Source organism: Fusarium vanettenii, assembly GCF_000151355.1.
Source record: "Fusarium vanettenii 77-13-4 chromosome 1 genomic scaffold NECHAsca_1_chr1_3_0, whole genome shotgun sequence".
Taxonomy (NCBI): domain Eukaryota; kingdom Fungi; phylum Ascomycota; class Sordariomycetes; order Hypocreales; family Nectriaceae; genus Fusarium; species Fusarium vanettenii.
In genome coordinates, this window is record NW_003315881.1 from 4,366,259 (window position 1) to 4,386,396 (window position 20,138).

General features: G+C 51.4%; 7 protein-coding genes across 7 annotated transcripts; 4 read left to right on the top strand and 3 right to left on the bottom strand.

Moving 5' to 3' along the window:
- Positions 1 to 2,411: 2,411 nt before the first annotated feature.
- On the top strand, positions 2,412 to 2,921 carry NECHADRAFT_75623 (uncharacterized protein; the record flags this gene model as incomplete). Its single annotated transcript, XM_003053910.1, has 3 exons — positions 2,412 to 2,666; positions 2,755 to 2,813; positions 2,891 to 2,921. 3 exons carry the CDS (start codon positions 2,412 to 2,414, stop codon positions 2,919 to 2,921), a joined length of 345 nt encoding a protein of 114 aa, XP_003053956.1.
- A 2,356-nt stretch (positions 2,922 to 5,277) lies between these two features.
- On the top strand, positions 5,278 to 7,189 carry NECHADRAFT_90515 (uncharacterized protein; the record flags this gene model as incomplete). The annotated part of the gene is made up of 3 exons (XM_003053911.1): positions 5,278 to 5,367; positions 5,440 to 7,022; positions 7,075 to 7,189. The coding sequence occupies 3 exons, from the start codon at positions 5,278 to 5,280 to the stop codon at positions 7,187 to 7,189; spliced, it is 1,788 nt and encodes a 595-aa protein (XP_003053957.1).
- A 2,411-nt stretch (positions 7,190 to 9,600) lies between these two features.
- NECHADRAFT_75625 (uncharacterized protein) lies at positions 9,601 to 10,770 on the top strand (the record flags this gene model as incomplete). Its single annotated transcript, XM_003053912.1, has 3 exons — positions 9,601 to 9,775; positions 9,868 to 9,997; positions 10,053 to 10,770. 3 exons carry the CDS (start codon positions 9,601 to 9,603, stop codon positions 10,768 to 10,770), a joined length of 1,023 nt encoding a protein of 340 aa, XP_003053958.1.
- A 247-nt stretch (positions 10,771 to 11,017) lies between these two features.
- Positions 11,018 to 11,886, bottom strand: NECHADRAFT_75626 (uncharacterized protein; the record flags this gene model as incomplete). Its single annotated transcript, XM_003054619.1, has 3 exons — positions 11,018 to 11,095; positions 11,143 to 11,426; positions 11,643 to 11,886. The coding sequence occupies 3 exons, from the start codon at positions 11,884 to 11,886 to the stop codon at positions 11,018 to 11,020; spliced, it is 606 nt and encodes a 201-aa protein (XP_003054665.1).
- Positions 11,887 to 14,567: 2,681 nt separating this feature from the next.
- Positions 14,568 to 17,446, top strand: NECHADRAFT_90516 (glycoside hydrolase family 3; the record flags this gene model as incomplete). Its single annotated transcript, XM_003053913.1, has 8 exons — positions 14,568 to 14,659; positions 14,700 to 14,758; positions 14,799 to 14,884; positions 14,930 to 15,188; positions 15,239 to 15,458; positions 15,512 to 16,814; positions 16,861 to 17,351; positions 17,410 to 17,446. The coding sequence occupies 8 exons, from the start codon at positions 14,568 to 14,570 to the stop codon at positions 17,444 to 17,446; spliced, it is 2,547 nt and encodes an 848-aa protein (XP_003053959.1).
- Positions 17,447 to 18,090: 644 nt separating this feature from the next.
- NECHADRAFT_75628 (uncharacterized protein) lies at positions 18,091 to 18,612 on the bottom strand (the record flags this gene model as incomplete). Its single annotated transcript, XM_003054620.1, has 2 exons — positions 18,091 to 18,309; positions 18,370 to 18,612. The coding sequence occupies 2 exons, from the start codon at positions 18,610 to 18,612 to the stop codon at positions 18,091 to 18,093; spliced, it is 462 nt and encodes a 153-aa protein (XP_003054666.1).
- A 425-nt stretch (positions 18,613 to 19,037) lies between these two features.
- On the bottom strand, positions 19,038 to 19,656 carry NECHADRAFT_73441 (40S ribosomal protein S30). Its single transcript, XM_003054621.1, has 4 exons — positions 19,607 to 19,656; positions 19,511 to 19,536; positions 19,337 to 19,441; positions 19,038 to 19,284 (listed from the first exon to the last, which is right to left on the bottom strand). The coding sequence occupies exons 1-4, from the start codon at positions 19,638 to 19,640 to the stop codon at positions 19,261 to 19,263; spliced, it is 189 nt and encodes a 62-aa protein (XP_003054667.1). The 5' UTR covers positions 19,641 to 19,656; the 3' UTR covers positions 19,038 to 19,260.
- Positions 19,657 to 20,138: the final 482 nt, after the last annotated feature.

The window sequence follows — 20,138 nt, forward strand, 5'->3', positions numbered from 1 at the left end:
TCACGATGATGACGAATGTCAACTCATTTCATTCGATAATGAGTGATTCAGGGCAGCTCTCATCATGCACGGTCTCTGGAAGTCTCCGAGCTCATACATGTCATCACCTCGGCTCGGATTGACATGCATTTACCCCAATGACGCCTGCTAGGACCAGGCAGCCTTACAACCTTCAGGGTCTAACAAGGAACCAGCTCATTGTTGGAGCCGAGACTCAACTCAGGGTCCATAATTTCATTCCAGCCGACCGAGTGGTGTACAAGCCTACCAGACCCGTGGATGACCGAAGGGATTTGTCTCGGGATGGAGAGCTTCGGTTATCGTTCGAGAAGAAGATGGGTCCTGGGTTGCCACAGGCTACCGAGAGACTGCAGGGGAGCAGGGCGGAGTTGACCGAGTTCATTCGGGAACAAAAAAGCAGAGATGCATCAGTTGACAGAAATGCAATTCGGGTTTCTGTGGGTTATCATGAGGGGCCGGGCAGCGCCGCGAGAAGCCAGGCAGATCCAGGCACGACCAGGCTCAGCTTTGGGGGTTGGGAAAAAAGAAAAAAACAGGGCCAGACAAAAAAGAAAGGGCAAATCGAACGAGGAGGATCCTTGCCCGAGGGCTTGCAGGTTGAAATGAAAGGCAGTGACATCATTTCTGGTTCATGACGTGATGTGTGCTTCTGTGCGGGATCAAGTCGGAAAGATGGGAGTGCGAAATGCAAAAGTCCTGGCTTGATTTGTATTACCCATGTTGTCCTCCACGGTAGTGAAGCTATCACTGACGTCTCATGGCAGGGGAGGGATTTGAGATGTGACGATGTGGGTGCCACGTGCTGGGGTTTCAGCGATTTATGTCATCACAGTGATATCCAGATTGAGGGGAGGAAAAAAAGGAATGGCGGAAGAATGGAGGCAAGATATGACCCCAACCTCTGCCTGATACAGGCTTGTCTCGCTAAGAGTTGTAATCAGACGTCGACTCGGTATAGCTTCAAGACTTTCAAGACATTAACTACACCCCACGAGCACGGACCTCTGAATCTGTCTGTTTTGTTATCACCGAAAAAAAGAGACCAGAAAAGTTCCAACGGCCGTCTAGTCCCCAGATCCCTGTCGACAGAAGAAGCATGCTTGGCCGTTGTGACCAGGGACGATTCTGCACTTGCTCGCCCAACCAACCGACGCAGAAACTGTCGATCATTGTCGCGCCTAGAAAGGTATGACAGCTGGGGAATCGACATGGGATGTTTTTGTACTTCCACAGTCTTCCATGAGTAACAACGGCTGAGGGAAGAGATCAGAGTAAGACACTGTGGAGGCTATGCTTGGGCATCCAATATGGGTTGTGGCTTTCGTCATTAACCAAACAGAGCAAAAAAACAAGGTGACGAGGCATGGGTATTGTGGCTACTACGGACTACCCCAAAAGGCACTCTGTTTACAATTTTTGTAATAGACAGAAAAAAAAAACTGTTGAATGAATGGCTGGGAAAGTGGGAACTTGTATGTAAGGTGTGTGTGAGTGATGGATGGAAATTATTTGTTTACTTTTCTTCTCCATCTTTCCACACACGCACCGCACACACGCAACGCACACGCACAAGCACCCAGGCCGCACACACTGACTCTGACTGGCCACCCCCGCTCACGGAAGGTACACACACCTACAGAGTACCGCGCCGTTGCTGCCATTTTCCCATCCATCACTGGCTCCAAAAACCCGCCGCAACACCATCAACACCAAAATCCTTATTTTTCTCCCTCTTCAACTCTTCTCCTTCCCCCCTTGCTCTCTCCCTCCTCCACACTGTTCTTCTCTTTTTTACACCCACCATCGCATTCGCCTTGCTCGACATCACTCGACTGCTACTACTGCTTTTTTTCACGGCTTTCACGCTTTTCGATCGGCTCTCGTTATATTCGTTCTCGCCGTCCCTCCCCAAGTGCGCGTGCACAACCTCTCCACCGACGAGTCTCCCTGCTCGCGCCCTGTTTTTCGCGACCAACAGCACCCGGCCCAAGAAACAACCCTCGTCCCCGTCCAAGTCCTTACCCCGGGAAAGGTCCCTTTGACCGCCTTGAGAAAAAACAAACCCAGCCTCGTGCTGCGAGAGACACCCCAACTGCCGATCTCGCGTGACTTTTTATAAAAGCTTCTCAAAAAACCCCAGCCTTCCTCTCCGCGTCGTCCCACGAAGCCGGAGCGAAATACAAAAACAACGCGGGATAACACCCCCATCGATAAACACACGGAGCATTGGGAGTCGTTCCGTCCAAACGAAGCCTTGGTTTTGACCCGCCTTCACCGATCGATCAACCGAGCTCCAGAAGCCCCCCTCCCCGCATTCTCGAAACCTCGAGCTATATCCTCCTCCCCCGCCCTCAACCACCACCAACAAACAAACAAACAAACCCGCCAAAATGCCCATGGACATTGACATGTCTCGCCGGAATAAGTCGCCCCGGCCTCTTTCCGACTCTGAGCGCGCACGATTAGAAGAGTACATCGACTCCATCCACTACTCGGCCCGATACTCGGATAGTGAATTCGAATACCGCCATGTCCAGCTTCCCAAAGCCATGCTCAAGGCCATCCCCAAGGATTACCACGACACTGCCAAGGGTACCCTCAAGCTCTTGTGGGAGGAGGAATGGCGAGCTCTTGGCATCACTCAGGTATGGCATCCGCGCCCTCGCCAACCCCGCGCGACTGGGGAATGATGCGGGCATGATAGAGGACTGCGAGACTAACGAGCACCTGCAGAGTCTAGGATGGGAGCATTACGAAGTTCATGAGCCAGAGCCACACATCCTCTTGTTCAAGTAAGTCGCTGAGTCTGCTCCATCGAGCTTTGAGGCCCCCCAAGTACATGCCCTGGTGACTAACATGTGTTCACCAGGCGAGAACTCAACTTCCAACCACCTCAGTAATCCGCCCATCTCCACACGACTCAGATTTCCCCTTCAATTACCTATCATACATATCTACTTTACAGCGCCTTCGGTCGGCGCCAAACGCAGAGCTCGGACGGAGATTCCGACGTCGTCTCACGATTTCACGGTCTACACGTTAAGATATAAGAAGAGAAGAGAAGCAAAAAGAGACTTTTGTTGGTTCAAAACGCGCGCAACGTCCCATATCTCAGTGCTCGATGGCCAACCCTGGCCTTGATGATCAATGCCGTCCTAACACAACACCGCAACCTTTATCCTCGAGATTCAACGAGCGGCCTGTGTGTATGACGCATGGACCACGAGTTGGTTGTCTGGTTGGCATGGAAGAGCGGGGAGGATGGATCACTGCTGATGGAGTCGCGAGTTGGATCCGCTCCGCCGCAAGGTAACGGCAACGAGACATGGGTACTTAATACGGAATTGGATCTGGAACGGTCCGGAAACGCGATTGGCGTTTGTATGGGTTTCAAGAGAGTGTTTACTGGTTTTCTAATCATCCTTTCTATCGTCTCTGATTTGGGGCCAGGCAGTCATGGTTATATCTTGAATGGGCCAGGCAAAGGAAGAGATGCGGCTTATAGCCGACTCCCCTTGAGGAGTGGAGTTGGGAAGTATCCATTGGTGACATGGTCTACAGGCGCGAGGAGAGAAGGATTGGTCTTGAGTGAGCGGAAAGGTTCCGGAGTTACATAGGTAACATGGAAGCGAGACCGGGATATTGGAGGGATGGGATGGGATGGCTGGATGTAGGATCGCATACTGCGTAACTGGAGAGACGTGTGCGAGCATCTATAATGAGTCTTGTATTGATAGCACAAGAAGCTTGACAGATTGCGACTGAGTAGGTCTACAACTTGGGCCTCGATAAGGTCGTAGATTAGGCACAAGAAAGATCCCTACCATTAATGAGCTGTGCCTGCGTCCCGATCCACTTGAATACTTGAACATCACACCACGTTCAAGTTTGAGAACCAGGAACAAAAAGGTGTGGCTTTGAGCCACGGGTGGAAGCTATCCAAGTTGTGGCTGGTTCCAGGTCCACGGGTCATCTTTCGACTCTGAGACTGCTGACTCAGATCCATGGGGAGGGAAGAGAAAACACTAGAGACATGTCATTTGGGAGTGGTGGTTGGATGGAGCATTCCGAAGGATGGAGGGGGAGATGAGGAAAGGTTCTTGTGAGTATTCCGGTTTAAAATAGCAATTCACATGCTGAAGGATAGTGATCTTGTATAAAAAGTTTAAACACGAAGGATGAATTTGCAGCTCGGAGAAATCCTGATGCTCTCTACAGTACTGTAGCAATAGGTGAAGTAGATGCCACATAAGGTTTCTCGGTTGTATGCCGTGAACCCCTGCCGTGACAAGACAGTACGCGGTTTAACTGCTGGGCTGATTGCTTGTGGTGCCTGGATGATCGCCTGATTTTACGTCAACCTCTCCGAGTGCAGTGCAGCGGAGGGGAATGGTTGCTTGTAAATCAATGGTTGCTTTGTAATTGCCACTCTGTGTTGTGGACAGATTGCAGCTGAAGAAGTACATGCATATCCGGACTTGGGAGAGACAAAGAAGAAGGATTTCAGGTTTATATGCTTCTTTGTGGTTTTTGGCAAAGCTCAACATTTTATTGATTCCCTTTCTGGGATGTAATAGCACTCGCCAAGGTCTTGCTTGGATGCTTGCATCGTGTCAATTGGAGGACGAGGCTGACGGAGTGTCGGGGTCTACGACGCACGAATTGCGGCTTCGCCTCAAATATTCGTCCGGGAACGGATCTCGGAGGGAAGCATGCGTATCAACAGCCAGCGTGGCATCTTTTAGGATATTCCGTACGTGGCTTGATGCTTCTTTGTATCTCGCCCTATAACTTGTCTCTATGCCTTCAACATACCAACCCATTTACTTAAACATTTATCTCTTATTCTTCTGTTTGTTCGAGACTCGTGCTAGAATTAAAGGTACATTTGACCGTTCGAGACTCAACGGCGCTTGTACAGAATAGGAAAGGTGTCCATCGCTGCCCGCCGACGCCGCTGGGGGTCCTGTCCTGTCAACCCACTTCACTTGCCTTACTTCATACGTCGCTTCTTCTTCCTCTCTCTCTTACAACAAAGCACTTTATAGACAAAAACGACTGTCTTGTTTCTTTTTTGTGTCGCCTTCACTCGCTGGCGATTCGGAATATCCCCTCGAGAGGAATATCTACCGTCTTTTCTTTGACGTTTGCGGTCAAACTGCCTGCTGCACGTCGGCCCGTCGCTTCACTCCCGCGCTGTCGCTTCTGCACCCTGCATCGACTCGAAACTCTGAATTCGCCCGTCGCTGAGCAGTCATGAAGTCTGCAAGCAGGTTATTCTATCTTTCTGTGTTTGCCCTTTGGGGCGCACCAGGTTCTTGCGAGAGTTCCTCGGACGACTGCCATGTAAGTCATTGCTTGCCACCCGCGCAAAGTCCACCCTCTTGTCCTGGGCTTTCTAACTTTGCTCTCTAACAGATCTCGCCCAAATCCATCGTCGGCGATGCCTGCGCCTCGTTTGCGACCCTCGACAAGCTCAATGCCGGAGTCAAACCCGCCGTCGACGACCTCACCCACAACACCGACTTCTTCTCCCACTACCGAGTAAACCTCTTCCACAAGAAGTGTCCCTTTTGGAACGACGAAAATGGAATGTGCGGAAACATTGGATGCGCCGTCGAGACCCTGGACAACGAGGAGGACATCCCCGAAGTCTGGCGCGCCCACGCGCTGGGCAAGCTCGAGGGTCCTCGCGCCAAGCACCCCGGCAAGAAGGCCCAGCACCAGCACCCTGAGCGACCTCTCCAGGGAAAACTTGGCGAGGACGTTGGTGAGAGTTGCGTTTTCGAATATGATGACGAATGCGACGATCGAGACTTTTGCGTCCCCGAGGACGAGAGCGCAAGCTCCAAGGGCGACTACGTGAGCTTGGTCCGAAACCCCGAACGATTCACTGGATACGCTGGCGCCGGCGCCGCGCAGGTTTGGAACGCCGTCTACCGTGAGAACTGCTTCCAGAAGAGCTCGTTCCCCAAGTCTGCCGATCTCGGCACCTCCCAGTGGAAGCCAGGCCCGGCCGCCCAGGACTTCAAGCATATTCTCGATGCGGCTGGACGTCAGGCCCAGCTCCAGGAGAAGCGCCAGCAGAACCCCAACACTCCATTTGTTGCAAACACCGGCTTCGAGGTTGACGACGAGTGTCTTGAGAAGCGTGTCTTTTACCGTGTTATGTCGGGAATGCACGCCAGCATCAGCGCTCATCTGTGCTACAACTTCCTGAACCAGACCACAGGCGACTGGCACCCCAACGTTGCCTGCTACGAACACCGTCTTCACAAGTTCCCCGATCGCATTGGCAACATCTACTTTAACTATGCGCTCATGACCCGCGCTATTGCCAAGATCGGCCCATACCTTCAGACCGACGACTACACCTTCTGCACCGGCGACCCCTCTGGAGATGCGGCCACCCGTGCCAAGGTTCTCGAGGTTACCCAGCGAGCTGCCAGTGTGCCCCAGATCTTTGACGAGACTCTCATGTTTGTTAACGGTGAGGGACCCTCTCTGAAGGAGGACTTCCGTAACCGCTTCCGCAACGTTAGTCGTCTGATGGACTGTGTTGGCTGTGACAAGTGCCGTCTCTGGGGCAAGCTCCAGGCTGCCGGCTATGGCACTGCCCTCAAGGTTCTGTTCGAGTTTGACAACAACAGCGAAGATATCCCCATCCTCAAGCGCACTGAGCTTGTGGCCCTGTTCAACACATACGCCCGTATCAGCAGCTCTGTCAACGCCGTCAACGAGTTCCGCCACCTTTTGGAGGCGAGAAATGCGGGCGAGGATGAGCTTGACAGGATGATTGAGAAGGATGCGGCCAAGGCCAAGGTTGAGGCCGAGGCTGAAACGAATGCGCAAATGGATGATGCTATGCGGGAGTTTATCGAGCTTCGACAAAGAGGGCCCGCGGATGACTCGCTTGGCGGTCATATTTCTTATGAGCTTGCTCACGTCCGTGCTGCCATGAAGGTGGTTATCTCGGGCTGGATGCGCACTCCCAGAGCACTGTAAGTTTTGATCCTTGAGATTTATCATGTAATGGATACTGACATATTGCAGCTGGAACGTCATTACCTATGAGTTCCACCGTCTTTACCGCGTCTGGGTCGGTCTTCCCGTCGGACCACGATGGTGGAAGTTTCAGCTCCCCAACATTGACCGAGACGAGTTGTAGATGAGTCTAACTGGCTGGGTCAAGCATATAAAACAGAGTGTGGTTATGGCATCACTGGGCGTTTTCTCTTTTCAAGCTTCAACAACAAGGGATATATCTTGTTTTTTGCTCTCAACAGAAGTATGGATACTAGGGCATTTTACTGGGCGTTTGCATTGAGCGGTTGGGTTTTGGGCCTTCTTTTTTACACTGCAGAATTTGTGTGGTAGCGAATATACTATAGACGAGAAATTGAGCGAATGCTGTTCTCTTTCAGAGTGTTGTGTCTTGTCTGGAAGGACAGTTTGGGCTATTTACTGCACTGTATTGCTCTGTGCTGAATGACAGTAGGTACATCGGTTCTCTTAAACGGCGTATTATCTGCATTAACTTGAGACTCGTGTACTGGATCCTGTTAGTGATGGAGGTCTACACCCACATCCTCTCTGAATGCCGGAGCTACTCGCACCTCTCACATGGCTCTCTCACATTTCTACTAGGCACCATAGTTGAGTAATCTAATAATGCTTTCTTCTTCAGAATGTTGATCAATAGACTATTGAATGAGCCATCACAAGTTATGCATCTCTTGACTGTATCAGTTTCAGCTGTTGTCTTCTCCTTCAGAGTGTGGTGCCTTGCCGCGCAGTCTTGCTTTGTGCTGAAGGACTGGGTGGGTGCATCGGTTTACTCTGGGTGATGTGAGGAGAGTATTATGGATTACTGAACTGTTGTATCTTGCAGAAATGTGATCAGTCTCGCCAGAGTGACGTGTAACTCGAGCAGCCAGATGCGAGGATGTGAGTGCAAAGCTACACAACCAAAGAGAATGTAGGATAAGAGGACAACATACTTGGCATTAATAAGACAATGGCGATCTATAAGCCATTGATTGAAACGTTGCAAGTTGTTCGTCTCTTGACTGTGCTCAGTTTCAGCTATTGTCCTCTTTCAATAGCATCGAGACCACATCTTTACCCCCACGCTTCCTAACATCTCGTCAGCTCGCGTATGTACCTTCCAATGCCAATGCCTTGTCCGATAGACATCGGGCAGTTGTTGGTGCTATGCAAAAGAAACATGCACAACAAAATATGCACCCGAGTACCCTATGCATAGAGTCAAACCCCGGTCGTGCACAAACCCAACCTGACTCAGGACTCTCCCACGGGGACGGACCCGACAACAAGGGACGGGTGGCTTGAGGTTAGAGCATGAACAGGGGGTCCATGAGATTTTTTTGAGGCCTGCCACTCTTGACAGGGATTGCGTTCAAAGAGGGGGAGGGTTTGGGAGAGAGAGTTTTTTGTATGTATGGAAAAGGAGTGGTGAGAGGTCAATTGAGGGAGATTGCAGGGTTTTTGTTACATTTGTAGGTCAATTGTTGGTCTTTTGTAGGCCATTTGTTGGATACTTGTTGGCTGATTGTTGGATTTAGCGGGTTTTCCATAGTATTATACCCATGTCGATTGTTGGTTAATTGTTGGACAATTGTTGGATTTTACGGTGGTGTTTCGCCCTGTCACAGGTTTGTCAGACTCTTGCAGGACCTTTACAGGATACTTGTTAAAATGTCGGTTCATTGTTGGAGCTCAACTGGAAGTGATCTTCACACAGCTTCACATTCTTAACTGCTTCTGTCCAAATAGACGTAATGCCAACACAATGTTTGCCTTGCAACTCTAACGCCAGTCTTAACCGAGACTCCCTCCCCAACTGCCGGTAACCATTATCCTCACGAGGAAAATTGCAGCGCGAAGCCGAGACACCCACGCCCATACCCATGAGACAGATAACGAGGAAGAAAAAGCAAAGAAAACCTCGGCTGCAAAACAGCTGATTCCAACAGGGTTCTTTTGTCATCCACAACAACAACAACAACAACGAAGCGGTGACGAGAGAGGGACGATCCGTCCAGCCTCCTTTACCGCCGACTTGGGTAAGATGAGATGCGCCTTACCAGGCCATCGGGTATTGCAGCACACCACCCCTTTTACCGGCAGGACGGTTGGCCGAGTGTGTCCCCGCCCACCGGCCTGGGTCTGAAAGAGTGTGTGTGTCTGGGTCTGTCAAGGGAGTGTTAACATGGCTCATGGGATTTGACTTTCTCGAGGGTGAAAGACGGTGAATTCTACTTCCTCAGCTGGGACTTTTCTTCTTCTCCTTGCATGTTTACCTGTCATCAAGTCAAAAAAGCCTCTTTGTCTTTAATCCACGCCATTTTTTTTTTTGTGTCTCGCTTCCTGCAGATCACCCGTCGTAGGCACGACCCGGCGGACTGGGTTGGCGAACCACCAGGCGAACGCCATCCGCTTGACGGCTCCCCACATAGTAGAACAGGCCCGGGGATGCATCCGACACGATGGAAACGGGGGGAGTGCCCGGTATACTGGGTCTTATGCATTGGTTTGGTTGCCTTGTCGAGGAAAGAGATGACGGGAAAACAGGGGGGGCATGAACGGGAAACATGGTTCGCAGCCGAAGCCGCTCGCGCCGCTGCGCGCGACCCAGATGCTCGGGCCTGTCGCGGACGGGAGGATTCTCTTAGGGAGGGTGCCCGGTTCCTTTCTGTCGGTAACCTGGCGTCGTTCTATGTCCGGGGACATGGTTTGTATGATGAGAAGGGGGCCTTATAACTAGCTCCCCCGTGTCCTGTGCTTTCTTTCTTTTCGAGAAAACAAGCAATATTCTCACCCCAGCTTTTGCCACACCAAGCATGGACCCTCTTTGTGGTATTGATGGCTCTCGTCCGTCTCCTCCTCGGTCTAGGAAGATGGCTAGACGGGATAGCAGCATCAGCCTTGAAGAAGGCCCTGTCCCTGTAGAGAGGTACCATCCCTAACTCAGTGTCGTCAAGTTGAATGCTGACCCTTGATGTTGCTAGACACTCTCCTCAGACTCATCACTCTAAGGACAAGGGCGTCTTTGACTCTGCCAAGTCGCCTCTTCCCCTCCTTCGTCCTCACGAACTACAAACTCCCACCACGATCCGTGAGGCGAGCCCGGAGGATGGATGTCCGCTGCTCCCTTCAGAGCCGAGTATTCCATCCTCGCCTACGGTGACGGCACCGATGGATGTGTTTCTTGTATATGAGGACGACCATGAGAAGATGAGAGCTGGTGGTGTTGCTCCGGCCAAGGCTGCTCAGGTTAAGCAGCTGAGGTCGGAGCCTGCTGCCTCGTCTCTTGGGACTTCCAGTTGGCAACATCCAAGTGATGATGATGTTGACCCATCCTTGAGTGATGAGGCTCAGCTTAGTGATCATGACAAGATGCCTCGAACTCCAGTACTGCAGCCCATAGCTGGCCGAGCAATGACTGAGTCGTCGTCCTATGTCATGGTGGGCATGATCCCCTCCGAGCCCATTGAAGCAGAAGACGATCCATCTGAGATGCCTGATCCAAGCATCCAGACCACGTCTACGTCTGAGGCTCTGGGAACATCCAACGGCATCGACGGTGGTATCCGCAGGTATGATGACTCTCTGCTAACCCATGACGACAACACCCAGACTGACAGCCACGCAGGAGTGGCAGGCGACATGATTCAGCGCCGGGAATCTGGAGAGCAGCCAGAGTTAGAAAGTCAAAGAAAGATTTGAAGGAGAAGCGAGGCAAGAAGGCCTGACATGAGGGTTAGCTTGGATGCAAGTGTGTCGGAAGTCCTGTATGTTTTGGGTTTCGTTAATAGGTTGTTCTTTTTACTTACTGTTCGCAATGAATACTCGAGTTACCTGATCATCAGGCCATATTAAACCAAGCTCGTGGGTATAAGTGAGTCCAAAGAGGTTATGGTTCGTATCTCGTTCCTAGCATAAATATTCGTTCCTCGTGTAACAGTCCTCGGACTCACGTTGGCTTGGGAGGGGGAGAAACCGCCTTGACAACATCAATAGCCAAAAGAAACCCAAAAAAGACAAACAGCAGCTACCAAATGTCAGTTTCACTCCCTCAAAGTCACAAGCTCAACCTACAAGAACAGAACATATACCGAGGCAGTGAATCTCAAAGCCACCTGACAAGGCCTTTCCGCTCAACATGATATGCTGATGCCTCCAGCTCCGAACGGCCCCAAGTAGGATAGTGCCCATGGAGAAGGCGTAGCAGGTTATGGCCAGGGGTTTTCCCGCAGCAAAGTATCCAAAACCGGAGCCGTGGTTGGTCTCGTGGTTGATTGTGAAGAGCTGGGCTACCAGGGTCCCCACCATGGACATCATCATGGATGTACGGAGGTATCCGAGAAAGGTACGCTCGTTGGCTAAATGGGGGAATATCATGTTAGCAGATGGGTTTCTATATAAGGCCTTCTATATAGCCCAGGTTATATAGCCGAGCAACGGGGGGGGTTTCTAGAAGGGGATGCTTCCACATGAAACGAGGGACATGTCAAAGAGCATCAGCCGCACACGGTTGACGTGCTGAAGAGAGGACAGGACATTTATTATTCCTCCAGTTACACAGAGATAAAACATACCGAGGTGGTCACGCGCGGCTGAAAAGTCAACCTCGCAGCTCACTTGCGAAGACCAGAACCTCGCAAGCGGCGTCTTGGCCGATTCGGCCGGCGGGACGGCGGACCCTTCCCCACGCGGCTCCGGTTCTTGGTCCGGTTGTGACTGCGGGGATGATGATGAAGTTGATAAAGATTGTGTGATGCGCGGGGAGAGGTCGTGGAGAGAGTATATCGAGGGTGAGCGGCTTCTGGCTGACGAAAGCATTGTGGTGTTGAAGTGGCGAGTGACAACTAACAGTATCAGGAACGTAAATATCACCAACCGTTAGCTAAGAGGCACCGACTCGTGTCAAATAATCTGCACGATGATGCAAAAGAGAAGAAAACGGCTTTCCCGCCCGTTTCTCAACCAACTTTTTAGACCCGGGTCGATCCAAGGCTTCGGGAACTAAAATGCGGATCTCGGGGAAGGGTGACGAAAGCGGGAAAGGGGAACAACCGCCGCCGACCCGCCGATCGAGATATTGACAGGGGGGAACTTTTGGTGTTGATGTTTTTTGACACGACGTTTTATTAATATCCGATAACCGGGATGTTTTTTTCTATTTTTGATGAGTCGCTTTTTGGTGTGTATCCGATGTTTTTGAAACGCTTTTAGCCGCATTCCTTATGGCGTTCTAGCATGGTTGGAGTTGGCTGTACGACGGGAGTTGAGGTCGGCGATTAAATTGAGCTTTCTTCGTTTAATGGTATTTTTCCTTGCTACGTTAGTCTTATCAATGGCGTCTCAGAGATAAGCAATAGTCGGAGAAATCATGTGTTTGTCGCGATGCGATGCACTCAACCTCATGTCCAATATGCTCTCCTATGAACCCAAGCATCGCCATCAACTTCAATAACACAGCAAAAACAAAAGTCCCTCATAAAAGAGCAAAGCTAGACGATTCTCATACATCAACTTTCATTTTAATTCTCCGCTCTCATAATCCTACAAAAAATGCAAAAAAGTACGCGCTGGACAAGCACCTACAGCAACCTCCAGATCGCAGCCCCAACACGTCAACGCACAATCCGTCGGCGGTTCGTCTTCCCCGTGTTGGTCCCCCGTCAGGAACATGGACTTTGACCGTTCGGCCACTCTCAGTGCCCGTCTTTACTTTGTGCTGCGTTTTCTTGGATGATAAGGGTATGGACCATGTCAGTGGTTTGGCAGTGTTGAGATGCCATCTAGGGGATGGTTGGCAGTGATGAGTGGACCACGACACCTGAATGGGTAATAACTTGTGAAATGGGCTGGTAAATACTTTATCTGTAATCAGTTAGCTGAAAAGCTTCAGTTGCAGCCTCGGCATGCGAGTGTATCACCCCCTGAAGTGCCTCGGCCAAGGTTCCATTTCAACTCGGTACATGGACACGTCGTATCCATGCCGAGGGCCATTTCTTCTGTGCAGGTCGATCAATCTGGCTCTTCCGACATACATACATATATCCGCACGTATAGGGATGTTACATGCTCGGGAGAGCTGCCGACATTGTCTCTTTTCGCTCTGTTGAGACAAACGCCGGCAAGGTGTAGGACCACTCTTGTTGCTACCTGCGCTCGGATGTGCTACGACTCTGGCAACTGCCGAGTCTATGGTACTGTGGTTATCTGGGAGATTTCTAATGGTTATAAGGGGTTATCTCTTACTTGGGTTGCTGTTGTTTGAATATCACCCCCCAGTCATCTAAGCAGTGACACCAACGCCATACACAGAACCACAACTCAATCCATCTTTACAGAACAAAAACAACTTATCAAGAATGAAAAGAAAGCGTCTGATGCCATGTCAACATTCCCGTCCGGCGATGCCGACATTTCTCAACTCAAACCCCGGGACCACCCCAATCCCCACATACGCAACCCCCCGGAGCCCCATCCCCCGGCTCTCGCTTGCCCCGGCTCCGTCGGGCACCTCAAAGGTGGGAATCCCGGGCCGAAGGGCCGCACACCTTTCTTTTAGACTGGGGGGATCCCCGACAACCGGTGCCTGGTTACGCGGATTTCGTATCTTGATAGGGTAATTTGTCGCAACACACACTGCACGCTTCATCCAGTCTCTCGGTGCCGAGTTACTTCCTTTATCCAAGCGAAAACAAAACAAATCATCATATTATTTTCCGGCATCGACTGCCAAGCAAGCATCTCTCCCAATTCGTTGGTACAAAGATGCTCGCTCTTAGCTGACCGCTGATAAGGCGCCCCCTTGTGCAACGTGGCATGCGCTCACTCACGCCCAAAACATGGGAGTTTTATTTGTCAAATGGGCTTTCTTAGCATTTCGCAACTTTTGATCATTATGAGCCCACAGAGTCTTTGCCTCTAGTATGCATACAAGAGACCCCTTCTCCTTTCAATCTCGGCTTATACCTCTCTCCTTGGACAAGTGCTCACCACCACCTTCACACACACCCCCGAGTCTCCCGTAATCGTCCCGAAGCTCGGCCGCTCTCACGGTCCGTCTATACCGGGACGTTTTTTGTTATCCCAATCGATCTGCAACTAGCATCGCCTCTCAGCTGCGGTTGCATTCTTTCCCCACTCCCCCAGCCTCAATCTTCTCGACAGACCTCAAACAACCCATATCCCTGTCTCTCTTGTGGTTGGAGGTGTTTTCCAATTCTGCCTATCTTGTACCTTCCTACTCGGCCAATTGCCTCGCCAGGCTCGCCTCATGTCGGTGCAATAAACGGATGACCTTGTGAATCCCTCATGACGCCTCACTCGTCTGCCGGCTGTATAAGTTGGTTGCCCACCTCTTATTTCTCCGGCTGCATTCTTATTTCTGTAGAAATACACATGACTGGTTGCTGTTTTATCCAGACTCAACTCGCATCCTTCAAGTGTCGAACAAGGGGAATACATCAAATTCCCTGCCATTTTAAGCCCCCATTACATTTGTCGCCATGAATGAGTCAAATACCCCTTCCACTCCTGACACGGAGTACTCTCCGCCCTGCAGTCCCCCGCAAAAGAGCAAGCACCTCCGGGATACTCGGTCCGCCGCAAAGGAGAAGCTGGCGACACTAAGCTTGAAGGAAAAGGCATGATTGGAGGGGCGTCGACTATATCAGATTATGCATTCTAAACTTTATAGGTTTCTCTTCTTACCGCTGCCGACTTTTGGCGGACAAGAGCCATACCCGAGAAGGGCATCCCGGCTATCAAGACGACTGATGGACCAAATGGAGCGAGAGGAGGGATATTTGTTGGCGGCACAAAGGTCAGTTACCTAGTATACACCATGGTCGATGACTGAATAGGTCAGGCTGCCCTATTTCCATGCGGCATCTCACTCGCAGCCACCTGGAACAAGGACCTCCTCTACCAAGTCGGCCAACACCTAGCCCTCGAAGCAAAAGCGAGATCCGCAGAGATGCTCCTCGCTCCTACAGTCTGTATGCACCGTCACCCTCTCGGCGGCCGTAACTTTGAGTCCTTCTCCGAAGACCCCCTCCTCACGGGAAAGCTCGCGGCTCAATACATCAAGGGTCTACAAGACAGGGGCGTAGCAGCAACCATCAAGCGTAAAGAGTACACCGGCAACTGACAGTCTAAGCATGCTAAGGGTGAATAGATTTTGTTGGGAATGAGCAGGAGACGAATAGGCTGACGATAGATTCGCTCATCACTGAGAGGCCTCTCCGAGAGCTCTACCTCCGTCCGTTTGAGATTGCGATCCGGGAGGCGAATCCTTGGGCCGTCATGTCTTCGTATAATCTCATCAATGGTGTCCACGCCGACTTGAATAAGCATACGCTCAAGGATATTTTGCGAGGAGAATGGGGTTACGATGGGTTACTGACAACTGCCCTTATCTTCATTCATCGGATATACTAACTGTTCTCAGAACTGTGGTTTCGGATTGGGGTGGCATCAACTCGTCCGTCGAATCTGTACAGGCTGGATGTGATATCGAGTTCCCCTATTCAGCAAAGTGGCGATTAGACAAGCTCATCACCGCAGCCAACGAAGGCCTCATCAGCATGGAGGATATCGATCAAGCTGCGGAGAACATGCTCACATTGGTAGAGCGACTCAAGGGAAGCGACATGTCACCAGAGGAACCTGAGCGAGAGGACGATCGAAAAGAGACGCGGGAACTCATCCGAGCTGCTGGACATGAGGGACTCACCCTTCTTAAAAACGACAATGGCATTCTCCCGCTGTGCCCCAAGTCTACCAAGGTCGCTGTCATCGGACCAAACGCCAACAGAGCCATCGCCGGCGGTGGTGGAAGTGCTAGTCTGAACCCGTACTACAACACGATTCCCCTCGACAGCATCCGCAAGGTATCTCAGAAAAAGGTCACTTTTGCTCAGGGGTGTTATATCCATAAGTGGCTTCCTGTTGCGTCCGACTACTGCACCGACAAGTCTGGTAAGCCTGGTGTCAACATTGACTGGTTCGCGGGCGACAAGTTCGAGGGAAGTCCTGTGGTGATACAGCGAAGGACAAACACAGATCTCTTCCTATGGGATTCAGCACCTCTTCAGCAAGTTGGACCTGAGTGGTCTGCCATTGCTACAACGTACCTCACGCCAAAGACTACCGGCAAACACACCATCAGCTTCATGAGTGTAGGTCCTGGGAAGCTATACGTCAATGGACAGTTGGTCCTTGACCTATGGGAGTGGACTGAAGAGGGAGAGGCAATGTTTGACGGCTCGGTGGACTACCTCGTCGAAGTCGACATGGAAGCAGACAAGGCAGTCGAACTCCGCGTGGAAATGACCAACGAACTCCGTCCCATCTCGAAGCAGAAGCAATTTGGCATCACGCACAAGTACGGCGGCTGCCGTATCGGATTCAAGGAGCAGGATCGTGTCGACTACATCCAGGAGGCGGTCGAGACGGCTCGGGCGGCGGATGTGGCTGTGGTGATTGTTGGAGTAGACGCCGAATGGGAATCAGAGGGTTATGATCGCCAGACGATGGATCTGCCAGTTGATGGGAGTCAGGATAGGCTCATTGAAGCCGTGGTGAAAGCGAACCCACGAACCATTGTCGTCAACCAATCTGGCAGCCCGGTTCATATGCCCTGGGCAGACAACGTTCCCGTCATCATCCAAGGATGGTACCAAGGCCAAGAAGCAGGAAACGCCCTCGCCGATGTCCTATTTGGCATCGAAAACCCAAGCGGCAAACTCCCAGTAAGTGTATACTCCAAGTCCAACATCCTCGCTAACACCACCACAGGCAACATTCCCCAAGCGAATCGAGCACACTCCAGCCTGGCACACCTGGCCCGGCGAGAACCACAAAGTCCTCTACGGTGAAGGCCTCTACATCGGCTACAGACACTACGACCACGCCAAGATAACCCCCCTCTTCCCATTTGGCCACGGCCTCTCCTACACAACCTTCGAGTACGGCCGTCCCGAGATCTCGACCCGAACGCTGACACCCGACGGCGTCATAAACATCACACTTGCCATCTCAAACATTGGCAGTCGCGCCGGTGCAGAGACGGTGCAGCTATATGTTCACGATGAAAAGAGTCGGTTGCCAAGGCCGGACAAGGAGCTCGTGGCGTTTGAAAAGGTGTTCCTCGAAGCGGATGAGACGAGACATATTACCATCAGCTTGGACAAGTACGCTGTTGGGTACTATGACGAGACTGTTCCTGGATGGATCGCCGAGGAGGGTGCCTTTAAGGTGCTCATCGGAGCGTCGAGCGCTGATATCAGGTGAGTTGATTCAGTCAATGTCGAAAACAGGGGCTAATCCGAGCAGGCAATCGACGAGATTTTCCGTCAAGGAGTCGTTTACCTGGGTATTCTAAGGAGCCCAAGTAACCTTTACAAGCGTCTATTAGACAACGAACTCCAAGGCAAGCCTCTAAGCCGCCTTGTTTCTTTCTCATTCTTCGCATTTGCAACAAGCATCAGTTGCTCCCTGGTTTTCATCAGAGATTGGATAGGTCGGGACATGATACGAGGCGCACAATGAAACACGATATGTTGTTACTCAGGCTCCAGCGACACAAACTGACGGCTGATGTGCCTCTCGCAATAGCATTCCGGATAGTATGAATACCTATTCCAAAGAACCTCATCAGTGTAGCCATGACCAGATTATCCAGTCAAGCCAGCGAGACATACTGTAGCTATGCGAACTAGCCAGCACAAGGTGCATCTCTTGACGCATCCTTTGCTCATACAATCCAAACACTTTTTGTCCGTCATTCTGAAAGCGATAGCCATGCGAACGTAGTCCAATCCTTTCTTGATCTAAACACCTCGTCAGATTTAAACCCCTCAGGTAAAAGGGCGTCAACATACCTCATATATAGACATTACACGTGCCGACGTGTTCTCGACCTTCACGGTCATACACATCGGCGATGCTCCAGCCGTGTTTCTTTATGCGCCCGCATGTTGTCAACTGCGCATTCTTTGTCTCTCTCCGGCTCTCGAAGCATCCTTTTCAGTCGCGTTCCTCGCGCTCCTTGCCCTCGGGACTTCGACTCCTGCTCCGGCCTGTCCTCCTACCGCCCGCGCCCCGTCCGCGTCCGGGCTTACCAGGCGGGGGTCGAACGAATGCAAAGTCCACCTGGATGGTCTGCTCGAGGAGCTTTGTCTCGTGCGCGCCGTCAATGGCTGCGCGGGCCTCCTCGAGGGTCGTGTACTCGATCAGCGCGTATCCCTAGACGCATCTCTACATCAGCAATCCATTTCATCGCAACGTGTCCTGGCGCAGACTCACCTTGACGTAACCGCTTCGTCGATCCAGGTTCAAGTGCATGTTTTTGATCTCGCCGAACTCTCCAAAAATATCCTGCAGGGACTCCTCGTCTGCCTCTTCGTGGACGTTGGTGACGACAATGATCCAACCCTCGATGGAGCGGACGGCCGTAGCTTTCGCATGGGTTTGCATGTCGGACTCGTTGCGCGCGGGAGGAGGGGGGGACGCCGCGTCGACGTCGACATCCATTTCTACGTCGGCCATTTTGAGGGTGTGATTTTGGGTTGTCGGTCTGTAGGAGGAATTGAGCACGCGTTGAGGTGTGTTATTGCTGTTGCGATGGGGGAGCTCGGGTAGAGTTCAGGCGGGAGGATGAAATTGATATCACGTGACTCTGGACATGGCGCCGTAATGGTTTAATTCATCACGAACTGCACAGTAATCGAAAATGCATCATTAGTCGATCATCAAGGCACGAATTGTCGCATTAACAAAAGGATCTAGGGTCCATTCATCAAGAGCGTCCTCAGGCATTTATTCTGACATGGATGTCATCAGCGTGAGTCACTCGCCGAAATGGCAGTGGGGTTCGCAGGGTCTACGAGGTTCGCAGTCATCATCCATTTCCGCCTGTCGAGGTTCCTCATCATGGAGCGCCGTAGCATTCACATTCCATAGCAAATTCGTGTGGGCGCGAACAAATGTTTGTTGTATTGACAACCGACACCGGACGCCGAGTAGAGTCGTAGTGCTTCTTCGCCATTCCTTTTTGATTTTGTGCAAGGGGCTCAGCCTATATCGTGCGACCCGACCTAATCCATCTTCCCATTGCTGAGTGAAGCAACCATCGGTGAACGGTTTCTGCAAGCCAACCTCCCAATACCTCAAATCCTGTCCTAGGTAACCAGTCGTTTAAGAGCCGGGATTGGGGTTCATCTGTCGGCATCGTCAGCGCCCATGATCCTGTAGTCCTGTCGAGTCTGCTCACCTTCCGCTTGCCACCAGTCATGGTAACGTTGACGAATCGTCGGGTGTACTTGAGGCGCTTAAGAGCACGGCCCTTGGGGACCTTGGTCTTCTCCTGCTTCTCAACCTGTAGGACCGGATGGTTAGTGATCGGAGTCGTCGGGATCGATGGAAATTATTCGTGGCGCCGTCGTACCTTAGGAGTCTGAGACTTGACCTTGCCTGCGTTATTGTCAGCGACGTTATAATCATCAAAGCATCATCGCAAAGAGATGCGGCGGGCGCAACGTACCGGCACGGGCAAGAGATCCGTGAACTTTACCCATGGTGAATGATTTGCTTGGTGGTGATGTGGATGGTGTGTCGTCGACTGGAGGCGCGGTAAGATCGATTTTTTGGGAATTTGGCAAATGATTGTGGGCGGGAGGCGACCCTCACGTGAGCGGGGAAAAGATGCCCTCTCGGATAAACTTGAGCCGAATGTGGCTGGAGTGTGGCACAATTGAGGCTTATGTAATGCATCTACAGCACCAGCGAGCCTCTGTGCCTCCCTCACCAGGCGGCCGATGGTCTGGAGGCCCAAAAACAATGAGGAATCTCATGTAATTTTCCTCTCCATGTTTCTTCACAGAATTGTCATTTTTTGTCTATTTCCCCTCAGTGGAATTTCATTTCAATTCAAGTGTTCAGAAACGGAGCTCCTCTACGATGACGTCATTGGCGATATTCCCAACCAAGCAAGTTGCTGCGAAAGGTCTGACTGTACGTTGAAGCAAGCTCAGCAGTCAAGACACAAGATGAACTCGAAGGGCTTCCGTAAGCCT

Bases quoted from the DNA above. Each gene is read 5' to 3' on its own strand.
- NECHADRAFT_73441 (XM_003054621.1), bottom strand. From the start codon at position 19,640: ATGGGTAAAGTTCACGGATCTCTTGCCCGTGCCG. The intron at 19,537-19,606 runs GTACGTTGCGCC...ACAATAACGCAG, and splicing joins CGGATCTCTTGCCCGTGCCG to GCAAGGTCAAGTCTCAGACT. The intron at 19,442-19,510 runs GTACGACGGCGC...CCGGTCCTACAG, and splicing joins TCAAGTCTCAGACTCCTAAG to GTTGAGAAGCAGGAGAAGAC.